We start from the raw sequence: 22,614 nt of genomic DNA, 5'->3' as shown, positions 1-22,614 counted from the left end.
TGCTGTCTTCTGTTGAAATAAGCATTGATTCATGTCAATCTGAAACCAGGGGAGGTTCCAGGTAGGACAGGGATGGCTCCTCCCACACAACGTGGTTTTCTGCAAACATGAGCCCACTGTGTCCTTCTTACCTGCAGGGTTTGGCTGAAGCGCTTTAACGGTGTGGCCTTCACGGGTGGGATGAGGTTTGCTAGGGATGTGACTCTGGAAAGAGGTTTGACTCGTTTATTACTAGGCTCCTGTAGGGTTAAAAAAAAAAAGGAAAGGAAAATGTCAAGGTCAATTACGAAGACAACATAACTCCGCTCTGCAGTCCTGTCCCACTCCACAAGCTGCTGGCCGCACACCGATCTGTGGAACGTGAACAGTGCTCTGTCTCACTCCAGCTGTGTGGAGGTGACCCGGCTTAGGAGCCGGGGAAGGAGAAATGGCAGAGGGATGTCAACAGAAGCAGCCTCTGAGTGGACAGCAAATGGGCAGGGATCTCTCCTTTCCCTTCACCCCAAATATATCTGCCAGCTTTTAAATCAGAGGCTTCCACTAAGTAGCATCATTCTCTTCAACCCCTCCTGTAGAGAAAAGCTGCCTCAGATTTCCCATCCAATGACCTTGTCAGGCAGTTGTCTTTTGATGCTTCTGGTTTCATCTTTTTAAAAAACCTTTTCTCCAACTTACCTGAAGCCACTCTCCAAATTTCTAATATGTAATGGCTTTTCTAAAGCACAAAAAATCTTTTTTTTAAGTACACCAAATTAAAAAAATATTGTTTAAAGAAGTTATTCTATTGCTAGGCTCTTAACAAAGCATCTTTGTATCTACATTATATTTGAAATGCACATATTAGTAGTTATTAATAACAACCAGACAGCAAAAGAAAATGTATATAGAGAAAAACCTACCATGAGCATCAGTTTTTATACTATACATAGCCACAAGTTTTGAAAATCACCTCCACATAAAACGTGCAAATCTGCAAGTTACCCCAAACCAAGCTGATGGATGAGGGGAGCCTACCCATACCAATGACTCTGCAGATGAGAATTACATAAATAAAAACAACAGGCTGTGGAAAAGAGAGAGATGACAGACAAAACACTTTCCAAAGACAAAGAGAACAGTTACCCTTGTCTTCCTAAGCTCCATCTGACCTGCAGGAGATGCTTGACAGCACATGAAGACACCAAATTTTGATGGAAAAAACCAAACTTGCCAATGGTTGTGGCAAAACTCAATCATTTCCAAAGGGAGCCTCAAGATGCTCATCTTTCTTTTTCAGCCATTGCCTTCAAAGTTTTGAGAGTTAAGCCAGAACTTCAGATTCTCTAGAATACCCCTGCAGGGTGTTTTGAACATAGTAGGTGCTTGGAAAAATCTTGCCTGAATTTGGAGTTCTGCTGAGAAACTCTCATGTCAGTTTATGCCCTTGCCAGCCTCAGAAATCAGAAGCATTCTCTGAAACAGACCCAACCTTTCTGGCATTCAAATAGAAAAATTAAAAGGCTTTTTAAAAAGCACAAAACAATTCCACAACGTGGCCAGGAGTGACTTCATGATTTCTCGAAGCAAATACTTCCAAAACGGAGAATGAATCTGGGCTGCCGGGTACCTCTCCAGCCTCTTGGTATGCTGAGCTGAACCGACAGCAGGAAACTCTCCCAACACTGGGAAGGCTTAGTTCCAAAATGCAAAGGATGAATCTCTCAACATGAGAGACATCACATTACAATTATTTAAATGCTGAAGAGAAAGATCCAATAGCCCTTCTGCTTCCAGGTGACAGCGCCCTTCAAGGATGCTCCCTGTCCAGTGTCTGGCTCCTGAGTATCTGTGCCCAGAGGAGAATTTTTAAAATATTTTTTTACGTCAGAGCTCCACTACCAGAGGGCATACTGAATACACACACACACACACACACACACACACACACACACACACACAGCCTCTTGAGCATCCCCTGAATGGCTCCTGCTTTGGCTGGAAATGCCAGAGTTGTGATATACCACCTTTGGTGGCACAAACTGCATTGCAGCAAGTGAGAAGATGGGGGATTTCCTAGGGGATCAGGACTTGGTCTCAGGTAATCCTGCACGTACCTCAGAGCCCACTGACTCCTAGGTCTCTGTTTTATTAACGGCTAAATCTGCTAGGTCACAGATTCTGTATCAAACTAGGGAAGTTGAAGGGCAAACGCCAATTGGCTTCTCTTGCTTTAAAAAGAGGCAGGGAGCCCTGCATGCTTGGCAGGATGAGGGAAGATTCGGCTCCGTTCCACTTGCTGTGTCATCTTTTCTTAGGTTCTGCTGACTTTGCTGCCCATTTTACATGAGCCAGTCAGATGGGTGTTTTTCTGCACAGCTATAAGATGTATGCACAGTGCAAATGTTGGCCCCTCTGCAAGTTGTGTGCAGTGTTGCTACATGAGATTGTAATTAAAACTCCTTTCCTAAGGCTTTGCCCATTTGGAAGTAAACACTGGGCTGCTCTCTGGCAATCTGACATTCCCAAGTAACGAACAATCAAAATAGAAACCACTGCTGCATGATTTAGTGCTTGATCCAGCAAAGCGGGCAGGTGCAATTTCACAACCAGAACATTTACAGGTTATTGAATCTATAGAGGAGGCTTTATGCCTGACCCACATGAGTCAAATATGAATTATGGTGTTCTCCTTGAGGGCTTCAGTGAGAATAAAAAAATTCTTGGCCTAATTTGATTTTTCTTTTCCATTTACTCAGTATGTCTCAAGCTACATTTTACTGCTGTCTAAAAGGAGCCTCAGGGAAAATGTTTCCAGATTCTAGTTAAATAGCTCTACTGAGAACTAGCAAATGCAATAAGAGGGATGCTTTCAGGCTTTACAGAGAGATGACAGAACACAACCTGCAGAAGCCTCCTAATCCAACAACTCAGCTGCCAGACTAAGCTGGGCAAGGTCACTGCTAAACCCAGGAATGAAGTGTCCTGTTTCAAGTGCAGACACCACCCTCACCATGCAATTTTAAGACAAGGCAGGAGGACATCTCACTAAAGAGGTTAAAAAAATAAAACAAAAAAGAAAAAGGCATTGAGTATTCTGTGTGGGCAGTATTTTCTGAATAACAACCTTTTTGCATGTTTTCCAGACCTTACAGCTTTTTTTGTTTTTCTTGTCTTGTTGCACTGGCTAGGACTACCCATATATTGTTGATTACAAGCTGAAATAGCAGGTACCATAGTCTAATTCCGAATTATGAAGTAATTATTATGAAGGATTCATCATTAAGTATTGTATTTGCTGAGAGCATGGAAGAGACACCCTTTATCAAGTAGAAAAAGTTCCTTCCTGTGCTACGTTTGCTGTGAATTTTTATCATGAAGGAGTACTGACTTTGATCAAATATTTTTCTTCACCTTTCCAGAGGACAAGGAATGGGAAAAAGAAGGAAGAGGTGGGAAGAAGGGAACGAGAGGATGAAGAAAGGTATAGAGGTCGTATTTTTCATAAAGGAATTGATTCAGCAATTTTAAATATCTCTTGTGCTTGAATTACAAACAAAGGAGAATAAAGCACTCCATGTAATTTTATTTTTAATGTGAGATTTAATTAAATAGATTTTAATATTCCTTCCCTAGGGGATACAGTTCTTATCCTCTCCTTATTCTTCCCCCTAAAAGATAAAAACCAAAGCACATTATATGCAATGTAAGAAAATGCCTATCATATCAATATAATTTGGCACTATTTCTTATTCCTTAAAAAATAGTTCCATTCTAATAGATGTGGCATACAGGAAACCCTCACTCATTCTCCCTGCACTTCATTTTTGTAGCCAGAGTGGGGTTGGAGAGCAGTAGGAGAGTCTTTCACATCACGTCTGTAGCTTCCCTGAGACTCTGCTTTTACTGAGTTACAAACACAGCCCAGGAGGGGCCAGAAATGCAGCCATTAGCGCAGGACTGACTGCTCTATTGCAGGACAGCACTGCTCTTGGTGCTCTACACCTGGCCAGGAGCAAGAGAGAGGAGAGAAACGACTGTGCTAGCAGATGCTTTTGCCCATGAGTCGATGGAATCATAAAAAAAAGTCTTTCAAATGTTTAGAAACACCAGGAAGCCTTATGCAGGGCTACATTTGTGTGACAGGAGATGTGCTGGGAACTGCACACCCAGGGGTCACATGTCATCCAACAGTAACCTTCTAGGAGGCTTTCATCATCCTCATGTTAAACAGGAAGTTATGATCTCAGAGTGATGGAGAAGCTCTAGAATTATTACATAATAATAATGAGCTCATATTCATTGCAGGGACTCTTCTCTATGCTTTACACATATTTACTAATTTATTCTCCTAACAGCCCTGCAAGGTAGCCACTATTGTGATCCTCATCTTAAAGATGGGGAAAGCTAAAAAAGGTGGCCAGGATTTAAACCCAGGCTAGGGAGGCTGGATCCAGAGCCCATGCCCTACTCCAGGGCTTGGCTAACTTTTTTGTAAGGGGCCAGATGGTTAAATATTTTAGGCTTTGAGGGCTGTCCAGCCTTTGTCACTACTACTCGTCTCTACCATCAGCCATAAACAGTATGTAAATAAGTGAATGTTCCATTCAACCTTCATCTATAGACATTAAAATTCGAATTTCATATAATTTTCACATGTCACAAAATATTATTCTTCTTTTGCTTTTTTTCAACTATTAACAAATACAGAAACCATTCTTGAGGGCTTGAGGCCTTTTTTTCCCCCTGCTCATTAGAAAAAGGAAGATGATTTTTGTGGGAGATTCCCCAATTTTCAATTAAGTATTTTGCTCAGTAGAGGACACTGTAGAAGATTCTAGAAAATTAATTTCCAAAATACTGTTTTCTGACAGCACCTTTACTATACTAGGCAACTTTCAAATCCTGAGTTCCACTTCCAAGTACTGCTGAGTCAAAAATAAGGGGTAGAAATCTGATTTTAAGATGGTATGTGGTCAAAATGCTCTATAATACAAAGATTTATTTCAATGGACAGAAAACAGTTTTGCGAATGTACTAGTGAATGCTGAACTGCAGCAGACAGGTGCCATCTGAGATTTTTACTTCAGTTGTTAATGAGGGCCTAGTGAGAAAGGATACTGAAGAGGCAGACATCATCTAGAAACAACAGTAATTAGAAGAAACCTGGTAAAATGAAAAAAAAAATCCCACTACTGAATTTCAATAATTCTCAACTGATATAGGCCAGAATAGGGAAAGGTCCACATGGCTGGGAAACTGAGAGCTGAGAGGGCTACCTTGAAACATTTAAACTTAAAGACCCAGCAATCCCACTACTGGGCATATACCCTGAGAAAACCATAATTCAAAAAGAGTCATGTACCAAAATGTTCACTGCAGCTCTATTTACAATAGCCAGGACATGGAAGCAACCTAACTGTCCATCACCAGATGAATGGATAAAGAAGATGTGGCACATATATACAATGGAATATTACTCAGCTATAAAAAGGAACAAAACTGAGTTATTTGTAGTGAGGTGGATGGACCTAGAGACTGTCATACAGAGTGAAGTAAGAGAAAAACAAATACCATATGCTAACACATATATATGGAATCTAAAAAAAAGGAAAAAGAAAAGAAAATGGTCAGAAGAACCTAGGGGCAAGACAGGAATAAAGACACAGACCTACTACAGAATGGACTTGAGGATACGGGGAGGGGGAAGGGTAAGCTGGGACAAAGTGAGAGAGTGGCATGGACGTATATACACTACCAAATGTAAAATAGATAGCTAGTGGGAAGCAGCCGCATAGCACAGGGAGATCAGCTGGTGCTTTCTGACCACCTAGAGGGGTGGGATAGGGAGGGTGAGAGGGAGGGAGATGAAAGAGGGAAGAGATATGGGGACATATGTATATGTACAACTGATTCACTTTGTTATAAAGCAGAAACTGACACACCATTGCAAAGCAATTATACTCCAATAAAGATGTTAAAAAAACAAACAAACAACTTCTAGGTCACCACAAATATTCTCATGTTCTCACTTCCCTTGACACCTCCTACTGCCAAGGCCTTCCCACCCTTTCATTGTATTTTGTTGTCATATCACTATATTTTCCTCCAATCGGTGACAGTTCCTCAGTCTTTTGTGACAATGATACTTTTGAAGAGTGCTGGTCAGTTATTTTGTAGTATATCTCTCAATTTAGACATGTCTGATGCTTTCTCATGATTGGATTCAGATTATGCATTTTTGGCAAGAATACAACAGAAGTGATGTGCCCTTCTTGGTGCATCATATCTGGGGGACATGATGTCACTATATCTTATAACTGGTGACATTAAGCTGGACCAGTTGGTCATGGTGGTACAATGGGTTGAATTGTGTCCCTCACAAAAAGATATGTTGAAGTTCTACCCCCGAACCTGTGAAAGTGACCTTATTTGGAGATAGGATCTTGGCAGATGTAATCAGGTTAGGATGAGGTCATATTAGATTGCAGTGGGCCCTAAATGCAATCGTTGGTGTCCTTATAAGAAGGGAAATTTAGACAGAGACATACAGGGAGACAGCATATGATGATGGGGGCAGTGATTAGAGTGATGCATCTACAAGCCAGAGAACACCAAAGATGGATGGCAAATACCAGAAGCTAGGAAGAGGCAAGGAAGAATTCTCCTGCAGGTTTCAGAGGGAGCATGGCCCTACTGACGCCTTGATTTTCGACTTCTACTTTGCAGAAGAGTAAGAAATAAATTTCTGTTGTTCTAAGCCTCGCCTCTTGTGGTACTTTGTTACAACAGCCCTACAGGAGGTATCTGCTGGATTTCTCCATTGTAAAGTTACTACTACTCCCTTTGTAATTAATACACATAAATGGAAGAGATTCTTTGTGACTACGTGCATCCTCTGGAATTCAGCTCTGCAAGTGTTTACCCAGCATCTGCAAAGTGGGCTTCATTGAAGGGTACACGTGTCACCCTTGGGGGAATGTCTCCTGGATGCACAGAGAGAACCAGAAGGTTGCTCCAGGCAGAGCACCCAAGAGAGTAAGCCTTGGCTGGAGTGGGGCAGGTGAGGTGTTCAGCAGGTAGAACACAGTGGAACACAGGGGCATGTAGGACACAGAGGCAGCAACGAGGAGCCCTTCGCAGAGCTGTCTGAGCAAGAGGGGAGCAAAGCAGGGGAGCTTCTTTGGAGCCTGCAAGTGACTCTTCATCTTATTTTTTTGGAAATAGAAAAAAACAATAATGAAATAATGGTTCCTAACTCCAAAATTTCCATTAAAATTTTTTTTGTTTGTTTTCTTTCCCCTGGCACAGAGCTAACTGACCTGGTGTCATCTGTTACTAGAAGTTAAAAGGCAAATAATGAGGCCCAAATTCCAACGGAAACCTGGCTTCATTGATTAGGCCAAACGCATTTCAGAATTATTGGTTTCTAACCCACAAGGGGAGCAAAAGGTCTTCAAAAGTAGAACTATAGGGCCTCCCTGGTGGCGCAGTGGTTGAGAGTCCGCCTGCCGATGCAGGGGATACGGGTTCGTGCCCCGGTCTGGGAGGATCCCATATGCCGCGGAGCGGCTGGGCCCGTGAGCCATGGCCGCTGGGCCTGCGCATCCGGAGCCTGTGCTCCGCAACAGGAGAGGCCACAACAGTGAGAGGCCCGCATACCGCAAAAAGAAAAAAAAAAAAAAAAAAAAGTAGAACTATAATTTCCCCCTAAAAATGCCAGGTGATTATAGGTGATTTCAACAAAGGTCCCACAGGCTTTGTGGACTCTGCCAAACCACCAGGAACAGCTCTGGGAAGAATCCCTGATACCTTCCTCCTGGCTAATCTCAAAGGTGGAGGCCACACCTTTGTGTTTATTTTCTCCAGCTGCAGGTTTGGTTGCCTTGCACTGTGCATCCAAGGGAGATTAGATTTCCTTTTTGATGAAATGGCCCAACTCTTTCTGCATCAGATGCTATAAGGAAAACACCCTAATTTCCTTCTTTAAAAGAAAAAAATGCCTTTTGGGGGCTTTGTTTTGTTTTGTTTGTATTTTTGCTACTGGGGACTAAGGAGAGCCTGGATAAATAAAATCCACAGGACACTCTGAGTTAGTTCAGTCTCATGGCCAAGCTGTAGACAGGGTGTTGGATTGTTGTGCTGAGGAGCTGACGATTTCTCCAGCCTCCCCTCATGGCCATGCTAAGAAGCATTGATGGAGACACCACACACAAAATGGTCTGGATAGATCCACAGATTAAACCATCGACACTTGGGGCCGTAAAACTGAACACATCAAGGTTGGGGAGATGATCTTTATTCCATGTATATCAAGTCTGTTTTGGATTGAGCCAGTCAGCACCTACGGCCTCTGGCCAAGGTCAGCCTGTGAGGTGGTTGCTTTTAGGGGGGTCTTGCTTAGGGCAGGAGCATCAGAGGGGGATGCTGGACTAAGCTCAGACACTGCTGGCATAAGCCTCTGAAAGGATGTTCAGTTCCAGCCCCAAACAACAGCTCCCATCAAATGCAAGTAAAAAAATGAGAAGAGAAAGAAATCACACTTTATGACAATTCATGTGGTCATCCTGGCTTCATTTCCTCCAGGCCTCCTCCCCTGCTTCCTTCAAGTTCAAAGCACATGCTGGCAAACTACTATCGCTAATATTTGTATAAACTGAATGGCAAAATGAAGGAAAGGTGAGTGTGGGGCGAGTTAGATGGATTTCATCCAGTATACCCTGGAGGAGCAATTAATTTTACTACAAACTCTGAGAGGGCAAATGTTACTGGCATACCATTTTGTTTCTGAGGGAGCACCTCAAGCAAGTTATTATCTTTATTCCTCTCATTATCATTGACTGTTTGCTCCCGCATTGGAAAAGTAACCTGTTCTTCTCTGCCATGGGGATATTCATTTTTGCTGAATGGTGGTTTATGGGCCGAAAAACAGAAAACAAAACAAAACCTTGGAAAATAATTCAGTAAAATATGGGACTCTCTGAGAGCCGAGGTGGGCAGCAGCCTAGGTTACAAACAAAATCTCTTAGCAGTGCCAGTAAAATAAAACAGAACCACTGTTTCAGACACTATGTTTTTGGCTAAGGTTTCACTCCTCAATTACTTTCAAAGTTATTCGTTTCAGTCAACATTATAAGGGTAAGTCAACATTTGTCCTGGCAGCAAGCCCAAATTTATTTTATTAGTCTGCTACTGGTTAAATTGGCTCATGATTAAAAATAGCTAATAAATAGCCCTAAAATATTGGAGTTTAGTAGAAAACCACATTCATGTTCTCTTACACAGGATGTTACTATTACTTAACCTTGGGCAGAAGGAGAGATGCACACCCTCGCCCCGATAAGTTCCTTTTAGCAAACGCTAGCCCATCGCCTGAAACTCATTTTGGTCATGCCCAGACATGGCACTACAGACCTTCAGAGAAAGAGGAAGCTAAATATTTAGCTCTCTCTGCAGTCTCTGGCTCCACGTATGCTTTCTGATCATCAAGCAAAGCTCTTACTCTGTCACTGAGAAAGGGCCAGATGCTCAGAGCTGAAGCGCTTTAACCGTTCGACCTCCTGGAAAAGTGTGAGAGCTGCAAGCAGACTCAAGCCTCTGTGGCCCTTACAGAGAAGACAACCTTAGGCCCAGAAGATGTTTTCTCATGAGTAGAGCCAGGTTATGCCTTTTTGCCAAGAATGCCACAGAAGAAATGTGCCCACAGCACGCCACACCCATCTCCAGGTCTGGAAAATGGGGTCAGAGCCTCACATTCCTGGGTGGGGGACGCCAAGAAGTCAGCCGGAGGTGGCAGTGGTGGCCTAATCACAGCCACAGGCCCAGAGGAAGGGCTCTGTGGTTCTGGGGTCTCGGCTAGTCATTTCCTATTGACTTCTTGGAAACCCCTGGGTGGGATATAAATTCTGTAGTTTTTTATCTCTGTAAAAGGGATTCCCTGGCTTCCCCTTGGGCTGGGTTGGAGGGGTAGGGGGAGAAGAATGCACTGGGGATTCCACCTCTGCCTCAGGGTTTGGGAAATGGTGTGTACAGACCTCAAGGGCACTTTAAGGACATTTGCTGAGGCTTCCCTGGTGTTTAAGGATGAGCAGAAAGCCTGTGCTGAAAGTGATAAAGTTCTTATCACTCTGGCCCCCCAAATGTGTTGATTCTTTGCAAAGGATCTAAGGATAAAATATGAGCCAACCTTTCCAGCCAGAGGACAGTGCCCTATGAACTGAATACCCTATGACCTTGGGCCAACGATATAACCTCCACGGGCTTGGTCTCATGCCCTGTGAAGTGAGGGTGGCTCTCCGACCCTCTCACAGGGTTGTTGGGAAGGTGACATAAGATCATGTGTGTAATGTGCTCGGTACAAGCCTGTCCCATAAGTTGTTGCCTGTAAATATCAAATTATTGCCTTGAAACTGTGATGTCCAAGGAGAGGTGTGATCTCCCCCCACACTCCCCCCCATCCCCAGCCTGTTCTGCTCTCATTCATTCCCTGCAGCACTGGATTTTGCTCTGAGCCTCCCAGGGACAAAGCTGGTGCTCCATGTTACCTGCCACTATCTCACTAATGACATGCTCTGGCCACCGAGGATTCGGGCTGCTATGAGACCACATTTTGATTCTACATTCCTGCCTTCCCTTTCTTCCGGCAGTTTTATCATCTGTTTAGTCAAGCTCTGGCTGGATAGAGCAAAACTGGGAGTGGTTTGGCAAGATCCAAGGCTATGTCCAAGCAGAGAAAAACATCAACCATGAAATCCTAAGATAAGAACCTGAGTGGTGGAAGTGCACCCAAGTGGGTAGGTCATGAGGTCTACATCGAACTCCTCCCACCCACCCCTCCCCACCCCACATTGTTGAATTATGGGCTAAAAGGGCTGGTCTCCAATCTTGCCTGATCCCAGTACTATCTGGGATTAGGCAATGATAGGAATTCTGGGTGTTCAAGCCATGTCAGAGGTGGAGGGTAGAATGTTACTTTTGGCTTCCAGAAAGGACCATACACAGATCCACTGACATGTCCTCTCTCTTATCTACCTGCCATCCCTTGAAGCTCAGCATTATCTTAGCTTCCCAGAAGAGGAAAAAGAAGTACAGAGATGGAAAAGGATGCGCAGATCTCAATCTCAAAGGAAGGACAGCGTGTTCCAGCTGAATCTGAGATGATCAGACATGTTGCAGGCAAGCAAAGCTAACAGCTGGGTCTGCCATCTGACTGAAGACGAGGCTGAGACGAGGAATCCCACATTCAGCTGCTGGGTAAAACCTACAGGGATATCTGACCAAGGGCACCAGGTCTTCATGAAAAGAACCTGGACCCCCCTCCTCTTTCTGTTCTCGATGAGAACAATGATTTGTCCACATTTCTAACAAAGGACCTGTTTATAATTAAAGTGTGCTGCTAATGAGTATGGCATGAAGAACACCCAAAGCAACCTAATCCTCCTCACCTTCCCTGGGTCTGTGTCTGCGGTTGGAATGTGGGTAAGGTTCCCGGATGATCCGTGTCAGGTGGGAGCTGGCCTTGAGGATGATGACACACTCCTCATCTCCCATGAGCAGGGAGCCTCTCTACCCAAAGCTCATACCCCACCCCCTACGGGAGAGTCATTTTGGGAACACTAGAAAACCACACTAAATTTTTTCATCCTACCTGGCAGGAATAAATGTGAAGCTTGCCAGTGTGTTTGGAACATGTTGTTTTTCAAAAAATAATGCCCAGTGCCAACTCGGATCCCTGGAAACTGGGTGGGTGTTTCCTAAAAGGAAGGGGTGACCTTGCAGCAGACCACTGGACAGGGATGTCCGTCCACAGCTTCCACTCAACTGATGGACATGCAAAACAGATGCTGCTGAGGCTAATGGTTTGTGGAGCATTTGCTCTGTGGAAGCCTTCTGCATGCCCATTTCATCTTCACAATTCCCTTGGAAGTTCTCATTATACAGATGAGGAAACTGAGGCTCAGAGGATGAGTCACTGGTCCAAGGTCTCTTGGCTCACAAGTGGCCAAGTTTGGGATTCAAACTCAGCTCAGTGTGACCCTTAAATCCAAGTTTCTAATCACTATACTCACTCTATGGCTGCCCCAAATTAAAATGCAATCTTGTTCAATCCTTCCCTCAGGGTGAAGGGGAAAAGGAAGAAGGGTTAAATGATTTCAGCTGGAATATTGGAACTTTAAAGTTTTGAAAAGAAAAAAAGATTTTTGTTCTTAGAACAGAAATCCAGTTTTATTTTTTTAAATTGGCTAACAACTAGTCCATAAAGGTATTCTATGTCACATTAAAGCCAGCTTTTTTATCTATTTAAAAATCTTAATACCTGAAATCTGGGTCCTATGCTCAAAGGTCAAATTTCTGGTAAGTGGCTGTGGCCAAACCTGGAAATTTTTGTTGCAGAGTGCTAACCCTGGAAAGGCCTCAGAACACGCCTAATGCACTGCATCCAAACTCTCGGTACCATCATGCCAATCTTTTGCCCTGTGTATATATCCTCTGAGCTATTACATAATGTTTCCTTAAATTACTCATTTTTTACTTAAGTAAACTTTTTGCAAAAATAAACTCTATCACTGCCTTAAACAGAAAATCACTATCACCTGCCATAAATAGAAACTACCTTTAAAAAATGAACCCTATTGTTAAATTTTTGTTAGAGACTCTTGCCTGCCTGAGGCCTGTGCTTTGTTAAAAAGGGAAATTAGCAACTGATAGAGAGGCATTAAAGACACACTAGCTGCAAACTGAGACTTTCTCCTTGACATAATGAGAAGGATCAGAAGAGAATTGGAAAGGGAAAATGATTTGAAATTATTTTGTGTCTCGTTTCCCTGTCACCTTGTCCTGTATCATTTGAGCTATCACAAGTGGTAAGAAACCCATCTTCTGGGAAATAAAGATCTAACCCAGTCCACTCATTCAGAAACAAAGACGCTGAGGTTCCAAGAAGCTGAGCCTATTTGCGCCCTGTCCCCAGCTAGTAGTGGAACTCTTGTAAGAACCATTAGATACAGTTGCTGCTAAAGAAATCCAGATGAGAATTTTTTTTTTTTTTTTTTTGCGGTACGCGGGCCTCTCACTGTTGTGGCCTCTCCCGTTGCGGAGCACAGGCTCCGGACGCGCAGGCTCAGCGGCCATGGCTCACGGGCCCAGCTGCTCCACAGCATGTGGGATCTTCCCGGACGGGGGCACGAACCCGTGTCCCCTGCATCAGCAGGCAGACTCTCAAGCACTGCGCCACCAGGGAAGCCCCCAGATGAGCATTTAAGAGTCCACCAAAGCAAAGATTTCTTGATGTTGAGCCAGAACAAAGGCTCGCTCTTCTAAACTGTTAAAGTCTGGGAATAAAACACTCAGAGACTAACGAGAGAAAACCAGGTGTCTTTTCTGATGCTGTCTCCTTCAAAGTTCTCCGAAAAGGCTCCGTCAAACAGCTGAGGCGGAAGGCAAGGGCTCTTCACTGTGCGTCTGTGGTTGACACTTAAGCTACCACCAATTTTTTCCTCTTCAGTCTATTGCCTTCTTCACAGTGGTGTCAGACCCCTTTTGCAAGACCACACCAATCACCAATCACCAACCAGCAAGGAGGATGGCTGATGAGGTGTGAGAAAATGAACCAAAGCTGCCAAAACCTAACAGGATACAGATGGGCCCCCTCCCCCCTCCCCCACCTCTGTGAAGTCAAAAATAAGAACACTCGTCTTCACCAGTGACCTTTAATTATCTTCTTTGTAGTTGCCTGGGGTCATTCTTGACATGCTTGTGTCACTTGGGGGTTATGGAATGTTAGCATTTCAATATAAGATAACACACTTGAGGAGGGAGCTTGCACTGGCCTTGTGTCAGGACCAGAAAGCACAGAGGGAAACCTTATCACTCGGTCCCCTTGGCCATCAGGCCCAACTCCATCTCTCTCTACCCACTGGCTGGTTCCCTTTTCCCTTCTGCAGCTTCTTCCTCCAGCAAGACTCCAAACTTCCAAATCTGACAATGTATGACACCTGATAAACATTTAACTTTATTTTTTTCAAAGTCCTGACATAGGCTCTCTGTTTTATTTAATTCAGTCAGGTTGCCAACTCTAGTGGTATCTATGGAAACAGTACCCTGGGGGAAATGCTCTATTTGTTTTTACCGTTTAATTATCACCTCTGGTGCAAATTACATCTGCAGAGCTCAGAAAGACATCATTTTAAGGGATGTCATCTACATGTACAGAAGTTTGTGTCTATCCATTCTTTGTGGGCTTTCTGTTTATTCTAACAGGGATCTCACATCAAATATAAAGTAAGGCCTTGCACTTGGATCTGCAGGAGTGCAGGCCAAGGGAAGGGTCCACCAGTCCATTAGCCCCCAGGTGAGGTCACTGCCTGCAGTGTTCAGGCTAAGTTTAATGGGGTTCACTTTGAACTCTCCCAAAATAGTGCTGCTTACAACCGACCTCACTCAGGAACACGGCTGGCTTAAGCCAATATTCTGGTGTGCCAAAAGGTCAAGGCTAGTCAAGGAGGGACCAACATTTCGGCCCTGCCTCCTAATCTCTCTGAATCTCTGTTTCCTCAGTTGACAGACAAAGAGGACAGGCCTTGCCTTGCACAGGTCCCTAAGCTGTGCAAGATTCAAAGGAGAGAATGCATATGAAAATAATTGACTGTTATTTGAGCACTGAGTGGCATTGCTATAGTGATCACAATGACAAAGGAAGGGGGATGCTCTGATTGAAGCATCCCTTCCCCCACTTCTCTAGATCCCATGTGCATAGATATATATTTAAATTGGTTACATCACGTATATAATTATGCTCAACTTTCCGCCTCTTTATTTTTCCCAGGAACATTAGGTTATTTCTGTCTGCTAGTGTGTAACGGCTCAAATGATGTCATTGACCCCTGGGCCAGAGGCCACGGTACATGGAGCCATTCCCTCATTATAGGTCAGAGAGGTTGTTGGCTCTTCTGGCTGTTATAAGAAAGTAGGAAAGGACACTAGATTGGAATCAGACAATCAGACTTCAAGCTTTTAGCTCTGCCATTCCCGGCTGTGTGATCCTGGGAAAATCACTGAACCTCTCTGACTCCTGGTATGCTTATCTTTAAAATGAGGATAATTATACTCAGGTGAGGCAAAGAACATAATAGTACTTTGAAACCTATAAAATGTATAAACATAAAACATAAACATTATTGCAAATAATGTCATTATGAACAACTTTGGACACATAGCTTTATTCCCTCAAGACCTGGAATACTGGGTGCGAAGATTTTTGTCTTTTAATATGCACTGACAAGTCCCCTCATTCCACACAGAAGTAATTATTTCTCTTCAACATCCCCAGCTTTGGGTTTTATCATGTCTTTAAAATACTTGTGACATCAATTAGGTATGAAATATCATCTTACAATTATTTGCCTTTTCCATTTCTATAATTTCTATTAGAGTGAACTTTTAAAACAATGTTACTTTCATAGTTCCTTGTGTATGAACTGCCTATTATTGTCTTTTTGCCCATTTGTCAATGGACATCTTGGAGTGTTCTTTTATATCTGTATAAATTATTCATATGACAAAGATTAATCTTTAGTCTGTCACCTCTATTTCAAAAAATTTTTCAATGTATTAGTCTACTTCTCTTGTCTAAGGAAGCACATTAAACATAAAAGAAATCCTGTTTGTTGATACAGCATCATACAGTGTCTTTAGGCTGATCAACACTCAAGAGGACACTGAGGATGTCCGATGGAAATATGCAAGAAAGAGAAAGAGATTGGACATTATGTCCAATTTGGAAAAGTTAGAGGAACCAGGACATCTAGCCAGGAGAAGACAAGCACCTGGTGGAAGAGTGTGTTGTGAGTGCATGCGTGTGCGCATGCAAGCACACGCGTATGGAGTAGATGGTAGGGAGAGAGTTTTCAAATACTCAAGGAGATAACACATGAGGAAGTGTCATTGTATAATATTCAGCTCGAGAAAGCAACATTACAATTAAGAAAGGATTTTCTCATGATCTACACTGAACAAGGATGGAATGTACAGACTTAAAAGGTTCTTGGAAGTGTTTAAGCCGAGATCAAATGGATCCAGCAGTGGACAAGAACTGGGCTTCATGTTCTCAATACGCCTTTCCCACTCAGGTTCTCTAATGCAATGACCCTGGGTCATTTCCTGGAGGCTAGTTTTGTTTGTTTGTTTCATAAATCCCCGGAAAAAAGTCTGTTTTGCTACTCCTTTCCTCCTCATCTTAAGAGCCAGAAAAAGAAAAGAAAAAAAAAGTCTAGTGAACTTACTGTTAAGGTTTCTGGTTCAGCTCCAATTAATTTACTAATAATCAGCTGCCTTCTTGCAAAAGGACACAATGGCCCAAACACAGAAGGTCCAGGCACAAGTGTTTCTAGACTTAGAAAGACCCACTCCTTTTCCAGCCAAAGGTTTGGAAGACTTTCTTGATTAATTTGTGCCACAGCCTCTTCTAAGCTAACAACCGGTGTCAAGTCGTAAAAGACGGAAGGCATTAGAAACCACTGGCCTGTACTCCTGATAGTCCATGAGCCAACGCAACGAGAATAAATGGCCATACAATCACAGCAATTTCCACATTTTGTGTGAGACCTGTACCCATTACCAGAGCTGACAAATTATGGAAGGCAACTGCATGCACACATCACAAATGAAGGAGCCCTTCCAGATACGCACACACCATTAGTAACAATTACATGTACACAGGACTTTGCAAAATTATGATCAGTAATTTATTTTAATTCAGTTATGAAAACAGTGGCACCGGTCCAGGATTTTATAGGCAATCACAGAGTGTCTTGAGAAAATGACACAATTTACAAATATCCAGATGGCAGCAGGGGCTTCCAGTTACTGGTTTATGTGGAAGGCTGGTGGTTAATGTAGGTAAGCAAGATGACTAACCACAGAACTAACAGGGTCACCTCCATAGCGCTGAGCATGTGGAATTCTGCCAAAGACCAGCTGCTTGGTCTTGAGAAACACAAGACGGAAGTTAGCAAAGCCCTCCCAAACAAAGGCTTGCAAACCTCACTGCTGTGGGTCACAGCCATTCTGTGAAGTGGCTGCCAGAGCGCTGACTAATGGTGGGTCTCCTATCCAGACACTCAGGAAAAAATGGGCCTTTGACCATGAGGCAATTTGCTCCAGCAGGCGGGTTCACCCTTCATGTGTTATGTGGTGAGGAGACCAGTGATTTAGTCATTTAGGGGCAACGTGATGTGGTTGGGAAAGTACAGACTTCAGGGTTAGACTGGGGTGTGAATACTGGCTCCTCCATCTACCGGCTCAGCCATCCTGGAAAGGCCACTAGCCAGCTCTGAGCCTCAGTTTCTTCTACAATAAAGGGCAGTTATACCAACCTCAAAGGATTACTATAAGGACAATTAGGGGACTTATAGTAAGGCCCCTGTTGCACTGATGTGTATAAACAGCATTCAGGGAATTAGGATGGTGATCATATTTCTTAAAATTGTTTTAGGAATCTTTCTGAGATACAGAGGTCTTGATGATGATGATATTTATTGAGCACTTACTATGTGCTAATCACTGTACATGAATCATCTCATATGGGAGAGCCACCATCATGCCCATTTTACCACTGAGGAAACTGGGGCTTAGAGAAAAGCACAGTAGATTTCCAAGGCTATATCACTAGCAGGTAGTGGAGACAGCACTGGGACCTGGGCAGTCTTATTTCAGAGTTGATGCCCTGAACAGCCTCAAATGTGCACATGTCAACATATTTTTCTCTAATAAACCTATTCCTAGTTCATGTGCATCCTGGAGGACCAAGAGCCCCAAGATACTGATCCAACTGAACAAGCCTCAGACTCATGGCCGATGACCATATTCAGATCCTATCAGCAAGTGACAGCCCTCTACCGTTCACGTGGCTCCCCATCCAGCAACATCTGAAGCCACATGATTCACGGAGTCTATTTAATCACCTGATGAAACACCAAGATTCTAACTTCAATAACTCCTCAGAACTATTTCCATGTAGTTGATTGTATATATGGTCAGTTAAACACTATATGATACAAATTCCAAGAAATGTATAAATTACTGAAACCAGCTGACCCCTTTAGCTCTCCAGCTGGCATGTAATGAACACAGCTCCAGGTGCGTATATTTCAAATACACATGTGGACTGACTGGGGCATAAACTATGGCGGGGCATAGCGTTCACCTTGCCCTTTAGAACTGAAGCTTGAAAGGTACCTCCTCAGTTAATAAAGTGCTCAAGATTACATATTTAAAAGAAAGTATCTTAAAAGCATTTTACCTGTCTGTTGTTTTGCATACCCCCCCCCACCTTTTTCTTCACAGAGGTAAACATCCTTAGATGCCACAAGGTACACTGGTATTAAACACTAGACAATCCAACAGGAAACCTGACATTGGGTCTTGGCTCAGCTGCTGATTTTCTTAGTGGCCTTCTGCAAGTCACTTCCCCTCAGTATCCTTATTCATAAAGTGGGGAGAATAATACATGCTTTATGTTAACCTTACAACACTGTTGGGTTCTCAAGTGAGACATTAGATGTGGTACTTAGAAAAAGAATTCCATCATTTTTTAGGTCATTCCAAGTTTCTGCATAAGGCTACCGGCTGAGTCAAAGTTAGTACATATACAAAGACAAGTCAGAGACATATACAAGAGAGACAAAGGCAATGACTACAAATACCACTAACTAAATCTGGCCTAATCTTGACCAACATCTGAGACAGTGAATCTTAAAACCAAAAGTAAGCTGTCCATCAAATTGTCCAAAAATTCTTAGAAATAACAGAATCACCACTTTGTGTTTTCATTAAATGGACCCCAAACTCTTAAAACCTTCTCACGAGGCTCCAGCATCCTTAGCCAACATATACACTCATTTGAGCCGCCTTCTTCTTTTTTAAAAAAAAAAAGATTTATTTATTTATTTTTGGCTGCATCGGGTGTTCATTGCTATGCACAGGCTTTCTCTAGTCGTGGCGAGCAGGGGCTACTTTTTGTTGTGGTGCCGGCTTCTCACTGCAGTGGCTTCTCTTGTTGCAGAGCACGGGCTCTAGTTGCATGGGCTTCAGTAGTTGTGGCACGCAGGCTCAGTAGTTGTGGCTTGTGGGCTCTAAAGCACAGTCTCAGTAGTTGTGGCGCATGGGTTTAGTTGCTCCGTGGCATGTGGGACCTTCCCGGATCAGGGCTTGAACCCATGTCCCCTGCATTGGCAGGTGGATTCTTAACCACTGCGCCACCAGGGAAGCCTCTGAGCCTTCTTTTTATAAAAGCAAACGTCACCATGGGAAAATAGTGGCTTTTAACTTGGAATCAGTGTAATTCATTAGCACTAACAGCTTTTCTTTGAGTGACTTAATCAGGTGTTCAGAGCACATAATATGCCTAGAAGAAGCAGTTCCTCCTGGCATGAGAAGTAAGCACCCAATAAATATAAAACAGATCAGTTGAGCAAAGCTGCATCAAAGAATCAGAAGAAACAAGCTTAATGCTGTCCACAGGATACTATGTTTCTCTGTGAAAGTCTAGTGCTATGGACTAAGATGAACTAAGCTCCTTAGATTTTGTAGCTAATGGTTAGAGCTAGAAGGACCTAGCTGGTTATGGTATTAAAATTAGACATCTGCAACCCAACTCATATACCTGTGTCATAAGAAATACTAGATTAAGGAGCCGTATTGTATTAATGTCATAATCCATGTAGAATAATTTTAATATTTAAAATAGATAATTTAAAGAAAATAAAAAATTAAAATAAACCTTTTTTTCTATCACTGAAAACTATCATTGAGATTTAAAAATTTACCAATCATTTAAATCCCAAATAGAAATTTTGTTATGATGTGCTTTCAAAAGAATGTTTATTGTTGCACATTTTTGCTCAAGTGTATGGCATCAAATGCACATCAGTGACACCCGCCCCTTCCCCACGAGTCTTGCCCTGCATGCTTGCTGCAGGGACAGGAACAAATGCTAGAAGGCACTTGCCCATGCAGTGCTGTGCCCACTGTCCTCCTCATAGCAAATTCTAAAGGAACAGCCATTATGAGTTAAAGGGCACAGGTGCCTTGCTTCAACTACCTTTGAAGGTCAAAAAAGACCTTGGACAGGCCAATCCTTCTTTTTAGCATAACCACATTCTTCCTGCAAGGAAATTGATCTTAAAAAATTACTCTCATAGGAATTCACCATCGATGCCTAGCTTATAAACAAGTATATAATCATGTTTTTCAAAAGGCCAACTAGTGTATGCTGTTTTTTAAACACTTAAAATGCTGATGACACCTGCTGGTAGAAAATATGATTTTAGTTAACTGCTGATGGAGAAGTGAGGCCTACAAGGGCTGGCTGTCTTTTGAACTGGTAACAAAACAGAAAACGAGCCCCCAAATCACTTAAGTTTCTTTTTCCAACTTTGCCTATCGCCATTATCAGGAAGCGATATGCCAGATTAATGAAGCTAGGAGATGTACTGGACTGGACCCCTCTGACTCGAGGAGTATAGAGCAAAAGAGATATTCCTACTCTGATTTAAACACTAGGGGAAAAAAATCCTAAACAGTGATACCTGAAAAATATTTACTGACTATTTTGGAAACTGTTCATCTCCCACCCTTACTCTCACACCAGAACCTCCCCATGAAAGGAAAATAAGTCACATTTTATAATCTGGATTCAGCTACCATGAAGAAAATTGATATCTGACATCTGGTGATACATTTTTCTTACCAGTGATACATTTTTCTTACCACATTTGTGATATACAGATATATTTATATTCTAAGAACAAGAATAAGAAAAGATTAAACAGATGGGTTTTATACCTAAGCCTTTAGCCAAACTACACAAAAATACAGGACTAAGTGACAGCAGGAAGGGACTAGTTAGAGTCCAGAGCTATTCTCACTATTACTTTCTTTGATCCAATTCAACTTATTCATTAAACTAGGTTATGCTTCGTTTCCTTCCAAAAGGAGTCTGAGGGGACACTAGCTTCACTGGTCCCACAGTCATTAAATTATGAAGTTCCCATTGAAAAGTCATATATCCATTCCAAGCCTGAACAACCTGAATTCTATGCAGGTACTATCCTGTCAAAACTTAAATAAGAGTCCAAACACCACTAAGGCCATCACACTTCCACAGTTGCTGGGAACAAAAACCCTTTGTGAAAATACACAACTGAATTGAGGTGTGGGATGGGGATGGGGGTGAGAAGTTAGTTTGCACTCAACTTACAGAAAGCTGATTACAACCTGAGACTGTCTGGAGTCCTGTCAGCTTGGAGCAGCTCTTGTTAGAGGCAATGAATCTTTGATGCTGTCCTCCCGAATATACATAATTCAGTGAACCAAGAGCACATAGTTGAGCAGACCCAAGGGTGGCAGGTGGGTGGACCCCCAAGAGCACTGTGACAAGGCCGGATGCACATTTGCCTCCAGACTTTCTTGGTCGTGGTGGGGGAGAGTGGAGATCTCCCAGATACACACCAGCGGAAATGATGATCTGGGTCCTGTGGGTTCCACTACGGCTTAGCCACAGCAAAGGTGCAGTCTAATGAAAGCAACCGTATTCCCCAAGATCCTCAACGAAAGAGAGGGACGCTTTCTCCTCCACCTGAACCTAACCTTTAAGGCCAGTGAGCTCTTTGCCAGAGATATAACACACAGGAGGAAAAGGCAGACTAAACACAAGCCTGGAGGACTCCCTCACATTACCCTCAAGGCACAGGAAAGTTACCAGAAGAGAAATGTTTTCAATGTTCCAAGAGGGCTTCCCACTGCCCGGAGGAGTTTAATTCATTTTAAGAATCCATGTGGGAGACACTCAGATTACTCATTTAGCTCCCAGACACCCAACTGAATGACACCCACTGGCCACAGGTGACAAGCAGAGGTGCTGTGACCCGTCTTTGCTGCCAAACAGCTGCAAGTCCAAGCCTGACAGATGAGATGTCCTGAGGGGTCCACAAGAATGTCCCCCTGCCTGGTCAACCCCTGCAAGAGGAAACCTGTGCTTAAAGGTTAACTTTTCCCTGGACTTCCGTGGTGGCACAGTGGTTAAGAATCCGCCTGCCAATGCAGGGGATAGGGATTTGAGCCCTGGTCCGGGAAGATCCCACATGCTTCGGAGCAGCTAAGCCTGTGCACCACAGCTACTGAGCCTGAGCTCTGGAGTCCGCGATCCACAACTACCGAACCTGTGTGCCACAACTACTGAGGCCTGCGCGCCTAGAGACTGAGCTCCCCAATAAGAGAAGCCACTGCAATGAGAAGTCCGCACACCGCAAGGAAGAGTAGTCCCTACTCACCGCAACTAGAGAAAGCCCAGTCGCAGCAACGAAGACACAACGCAGCCAAAAATAAAATAAATAAAATAAATAAATTTATTTTTTTTTAAAGTGTAGCTTTTCCCTGACGACCAAGCCCATTGATGCAGTAAGTCCCTCTTCGGAGTGGATCGACAGTCTGAGAGCCCTGCAGGACGCAAAAGAGAGGCAGGGGCAAAGAGGCTGCTGTCCTCTGGCTGGGAGGAAGAGAGATGGGGACAGAGGAGGTGACGCTCTCTTGATCCATAGAGGGGGTGGAAGGGAGGCAGAGAGACAGAGACAGAGTTAGAGA

At 43.3% G+C, this 22,614-nt stretch overlaps 1 protein-coding gene across 4 annotated transcripts in view; it reads right to left on the bottom strand.

The window, feature by feature from the left end:
* Positions 1–22,614, bottom strand: part of ARHGEF3 (Rho guanine nucleotide exchange factor 3) — a 322,788-nt gene that overhangs the window by 41,258 nt on the left and 258,916 nt on the right. For all 4 annotated transcript variants that reach the window (XM_082639210.1, XM_082639212.1, XM_082639209.1 and 1 more), the window contains one exon: positions 132–239. In XM_082639210.1, coding sequence (XP_082495336.1) covers positions 132–239 — 108 coding nt within the window. The remainder of the gene's footprint in view (positions 1–131; positions 240–22,614) is intronic.

The sequence above is a fragment of the Mesoplodon mirus genome (assembly GCF_964341445.2).
Source record: "Mesoplodon mirus genome assembly, chromosome: 12".
In the NCBI taxonomy this organism is placed as follows: domain Eukaryota; kingdom Metazoa; phylum Chordata; class Mammalia; order Artiodactyla; family Ziphiidae; genus Mesoplodon; species Mesoplodon mirus.
The sequence above is the reverse complement of the archived record's forward strand: the minus strand, read 5'-3'. Positions and strand labels throughout refer to the sequence as shown.